General features: G+C 38.7%; 1 protein-coding gene across 1 annotated transcript; it reads right to left on the bottom strand.

Moving 5' to 3' along the window:
* Positions 1 to 4,422: 4,422 nt before the first annotated feature.
* LOC107483572 (uncharacterized) lies at positions 4,423 to 4,926 on the bottom strand. The gene has a single exon (XM_016104190.1). It carries the CDS (start codon positions 4,924 to 4,926, stop codon positions 4,423 to 4,425), a length of 504 nt encoding a protein of 167 aa, XP_015959676.1.
* Positions 4,927 to 5,272: the final 346 nt, after the last annotated feature.

The following is a 5,272-nucleotide window of genomic DNA, read 5'->3' as shown; positions in this document are numbered from 1 at the left end:
GGGCGTTAGTGACAGACGCAAAAGAATCGATGGATTCTATTCCGGCCTGATTGAGAACCGACAGATGAATTCCGCTATGCTGTGACAGAGCATATGCAATCGCTTTCACTGAGAGGATGGGAGGTAGCCACTGACAACGGTAAAACCCTTGCTTAAGCTTGCCATGGAAAGGAGGAAGAAGGATTGGATGAAGGCAGTAGGAAAGCAGAGAGACGGAAGGGAAGGCATCTTCATGCGCTTATCTGAAGTTCCTACCAATGAATTACATAAGTATCTCTATCTTTATCTTTATATTATTTTCGTTCATCACCATTATCATTTGAGTTTGCCTGACTAAGATTTACAAGATGACCATAGCTTGCTTCAATACTAACAATCTCCGTGGGATCGACCCTTACTCACGTAAGGTTTATTACTTGGACGACCCAGTGCACTTGCTGGTTAGTTGTGCGAAGTTGTGTAATGCCATGGTATTGAGCTACCACGTTTTTGGAGCCATTACCGGGGATTATGAGAGTTGTGAAAAAGTATTGTTCACAATTTCGCCCATATTTACACTAAGCAATAACATGGCACACATAAGCAATTCCCCAGCAACGGCGCCATTTTGATAAACGAAATTTAACATGTCGATATAGAATTCAATAGTGAATATAATCGTGAGTATAGTCCAATCGATATTCAAACCTCGCATCAAACAATTCTACAATCTATAATCGATAGTACTAGTCTCCCGAGTCGTCTTCCCTTGGAATTGCTAGAGAATGCATGTTATTGATTAGGAAGCTTTTGTTATGAATCTTTTGAAGGTCGGTGTATTAATAGCAAAAGTAGATGACAAACAATCAATATTAAAGGACTTGGCTTAGGGTTGGCATTAGAAATTCTATCACTATAGTTTCCTTCAATGACGATAACAATTAAGCCTTGCTCCACTTAGTTGACCTCTAAGTATAGAGGAAAGTCAAGTGAAAGTAATTAGCTTGTATCACAAGTCTTAGCTTCACCCTAAGGGAATCTAATTTTAGTGCATCCCAAACCAATTAGCAATCCTTAGTTCTCAATCAACAATTGACATTTACTATTCAACTTTTCCTAATGGTGACATCTACTATTCAATTTTTCCTAATGGTCCAAACCCTAAGCCAAGTGAGAAACTTTTACTCCATAATTAGTATTGGCATTTTATCAAACACTTGATGAGCATTCATAAGAGCCATTAAGGAATTAGAATGAAGAATGGAAATGAAGAGATCTAGATTACACAATTATCTACAATTGAACAATCACAAGTAATGGATATGAAATTACCTCAATTCACTAGTTCCAAATCCAAGTAATAAAAGCAAAGCTAGATCCAAAGTGAAAGGATCAAAGAACACTAATTGAGAATATGAGAAGAGTAGATCTACTAATTGCATCAAAGTAAAAGTGTATTACAATGGATCTCACCAAGGAAAATTAAAGGAGAATTGTAATGGAGATTGAGGAGAATGAAATCCTAGAGAGAAGTTGGAGATTCTCTCTTTACCCAAAGTCTAACTAACTCTAAAAAAATATCTAAAGAAATGTAAAATGAGCCAAAAGTCCCTTAACCCTTCAATCCTTGGTCTTCTTAAGCTTTTCCCGCCAAAGCACTTCCCCAAAATAGGGTCTCTAACTGTCTCCACGTTCTGGTCACGTGTTCTCTTAAAAATCATGTGAGACCATCGGCGCGTACGCGCACAGCATGCGCACGCGCCCCTGGGGCAATTTGCGATTCGCGCGCAAGCGTAACCTACGCGGACGCGTCCAAGAGGATCATGACTTAACCGCTACACGCGCCGGCTTATAGCTTGGCTCCTAGCTTGGCTCTTGATGGCGCACATTCACGCGGACGCGCCATGTACGCGTACGCGTCAATGCTGAAGTTTCCAAAGCTTATTTTCTCATGCTCCTTTCCTTTGTACACACTTCCCTTCTCTCCTCCGGGTCATCCCTGCCCTATACTCTGAAGCCACTTAACACACAGGTCACGACATCGAATGGCACCAAGGGAGGATTAGAAATATATCTAATTTAGTGCAAAATAAGCATGTTTTCATCCATGAGGCAAAATTAGGAAAAGAACACAAAGTCATGTATTTTCATACGAAAAGTGTGTAGAATCATTGATAAAACCCTCGAAATCAATACTGAATAAACCCTAAAAATGGGGTTTATCATCCATTCCTGCAAAGATTTCGAAAATGATCAACTCAATTTTACTTCTTTCCTGCCTCACAATCGTGGTCCTGCCTGGCTGGATCGTTTACTCTTCCCTGATACTAATGAAGAAAATGAACTTGCAAATCAAAGTTGTGCGAATATGCTGGCTGTTCAAGTAATTTCCATAGGACTACCTTCAATCAAAAAAGAAAGGTTCAAAATAACTCTATACGTCCCTCATTTAACAGCTAGACAACTGGGATTTTCTCAAGCCATTCCAACAGCACAACCTCGAAATAATGATCCATTTTGGCACATTGTTTTAACAACTCAGGAGGATTTTAGTACTTGTCTCCTGAAAAACCAACAGTGCAGGGATCGTTTCAATTTCTTGGTCTATGAACGCAGTTCTTTCATCACTGAATCCTGCTTCGAATGGTGGACTGCTTATTATTCAAAGTACACTCATACTTTAGAAGCGATTCAACAAACTACTGTTTGAACTGCCCCTGTCACTGAGAGCTCTCCAAAAAGAACTCAAAAAAGGAAAACTGAGACTGCTCGACCACCACCACACAAAAGCAGGAGGACTCCCACCAGAACTTTCAAGAAGGATACTCAACTCTGAACCTCTTATTAGTTAGTGCTGCTGTCATCAAGTAAAAGCGCTAACAAAAGTGAACCAACTAATAAGGAAGCTATTACTATATCCTCCCTATCGGAAAACGCAGCTGATTCTGATCTTAGTTCTCAACTAGTACCAAGATTCAGACTTCCTCAGGTAACACAATTATTTCTAAACACAACATGCTTTGATTTAAAAATAAAAAATTTTAAACTAATAACTGTGTACCTTCTGTATTAGCCTGTCAATGTTGCCCACTCGACTTCAACTGCTGGGGCTCTTGACCAACCAATTCTGCCACAACAACATGATCAAGAACAATCCACATCACATGACTCAATTCAATTCACAGGACCCATTCAACCAATTCCAGCCACTTTTCCACCCGTTTTTCATATAACACAGGTGATTGATTCAACAACAAATCCCTTGCAACACTCTCCAGAAGAAACCTATAGACTTGAATTAGCTTCACCAAATGATCAAGATGCCTTTACTAAAGAAAATCAAACAGTCCCAGGCTCCGATTCCCAGACTCTGATTCTGCTTCTAAAGCTGCTGACACCACCAATTCAGATTCTTTTCGATCCAAGGTTTTAGAGACCCCTCCAGAGTTGCAACCTGATCCTTCACTCCAGACCTCTCCAAGACCAAGACCAGGGATATCGAATGTTCCTACCACTCTAACTAGTGCTACCTTGGATGACTTGATTTCTGTTTTGAATAAAGTTATCCAAGAAAACAAAGTGCCAGTGCCTATACCAGCAATCTCAAGACCTGCTACATCAATGCCTCCAATCGAATTAAATCCTGACACTCGGGAACAACTTCGAACACTCATCAAACTCTTAGATCATCCACCTACTACATGGGTTAATGACCCAATTCTCAACAAACTCTTGGAAGATTGCTTGAATTCCTCTTTTGAATTTCCAACTAATACACCACATTTTGCCTCAATCCAATAATTTAAACAACTTCTCAATGAGAGTGTTGCATCTTAGTTTCAACTCCAAGAAACTGAAAATAAAGAAGTTACAGCCAAACCTAAAATAGAGAATTGTCTTGCAATTGCTCAACCAATCCAAGTCTCTCGTGAGGAGTTTGATTTGAGGATCTCCCATGTTATTTCTGTTCAAACTTTTCATGATCAAGAAAAAGCAAGACTCGAGGCAGAGTTAGCTCAGATTCAGGAACAACTTGCCACCATACGCCAAAATCGAGCCATCCTAGCCAAACCTCTGGCTGCAGCCCAACAAGAGCAACATCTCCTTATTCAGAAACTTGTCTCAATCGACACCGAAAGGGGAGAATATGAAAAACAACTTGAGAAAATCCAAGCTGACAAGTTCAAGCAGATTGAAGTACTTTCAATTCTGAAAAACAAAAGGACAAAGCTGCGCTCCGATTTGGCAAAACTATTGGCATCTTGAACTCCTTTCTAATTTTATTTTTTGTAGTAACTTCCATCTTTTCTAAACTTTAATATATGTTAAACTTTTAAGTTTGCCAACAATAGAAAAGTTTCAAGTATTTTCTATTAATCGAATTAATCACTTTTCTTGACTCGATATCTTTAATCTAATAGGCATTTCCCGAATATATCCCTATTACTTGAAAAGGACCTTCCCAACTATGGGACATTTACCTAGAAATCTTGATTTCTTTTCCATTGGTAAAATGACTTTTAAAACTAACTCGCCTATCCTGAAAGACTTTTCCTTAATTTGACGATTATAACTTCGAGCAACACTTTCTTTTTGTCGAATTACATTATCAAGTGCTAATATTTGCTCTGAATCTAACTCGTTTAACTCATCAAACATTGCATTCCAATAATCATCGACTGGAAACTCATTCTGTTTCGATACTCTTAAAGTATTCAAATTAATTTCCAAGGGTAATACTGCATCATGGACATACACCAATTTATAAGGTGAGGTTCTTGTTGAACCTCTTGGTGAATTTGGATAAGCCCATAATACTTGACTTAAAGTCTCGTGCCATGTTCGAGGCTTATTCCAGATATGCTTTTTAATCAAGCCTATCAATATCTTATTTGCTGCCTCTACTTGCCCATTAGCCTGTGCATAATAAGGAGTTGAAGTAACCATATTAATGTTTCTTGAAGCCGCAAAATTTTTAATTCGCTAGCCAGTAAATATAGTTCCTTGGTCAGTACTTAACGTCTGAGGAATTCCAAATCGATGGATAATATTTTCCTCGACAAAGTCAATTATCTCACTTTGACCAACTTCTACTAAAGGAACTGCTTAAACCCATTTTGTGAAATAATCAATAGCCACCAAAATAAATTTGTGCTGTTTTGATGAAGGAGGATGAATTAACCCAATTAAATCTAAAGCCCAACCTCTAAATGGCCATGGCTTTATTATCGAATGTAATTCAGCCACTGGAATCTGCTGTATCGAGCGATGTTTCTGACATTCTTGACATGCC

Source organism: Arachis duranensis, chromosome 4, assembly GCF_000817695.3.
Source record: "Arachis duranensis cultivar V14167 chromosome 4, aradu.V14167.gnm2.J7QH, whole genome shotgun sequence".
In the NCBI taxonomy this organism is placed as follows: domain Eukaryota; kingdom Viridiplantae; phylum Streptophyta; class Magnoliopsida; order Fabales; family Fabaceae; genus Arachis; species Arachis duranensis.
This window is presented reverse-complemented; position numbering and strand designations above follow the sequence as displayed.

Coding starts and splice junctions, on each gene's coding strand:
- LOC107483572 (XM_016104190.1), bottom strand. CDS start 4,926: ATGGTTACTTCAACTCCTTATTATGCACAGGCTAATGGGCAAGTAGAG.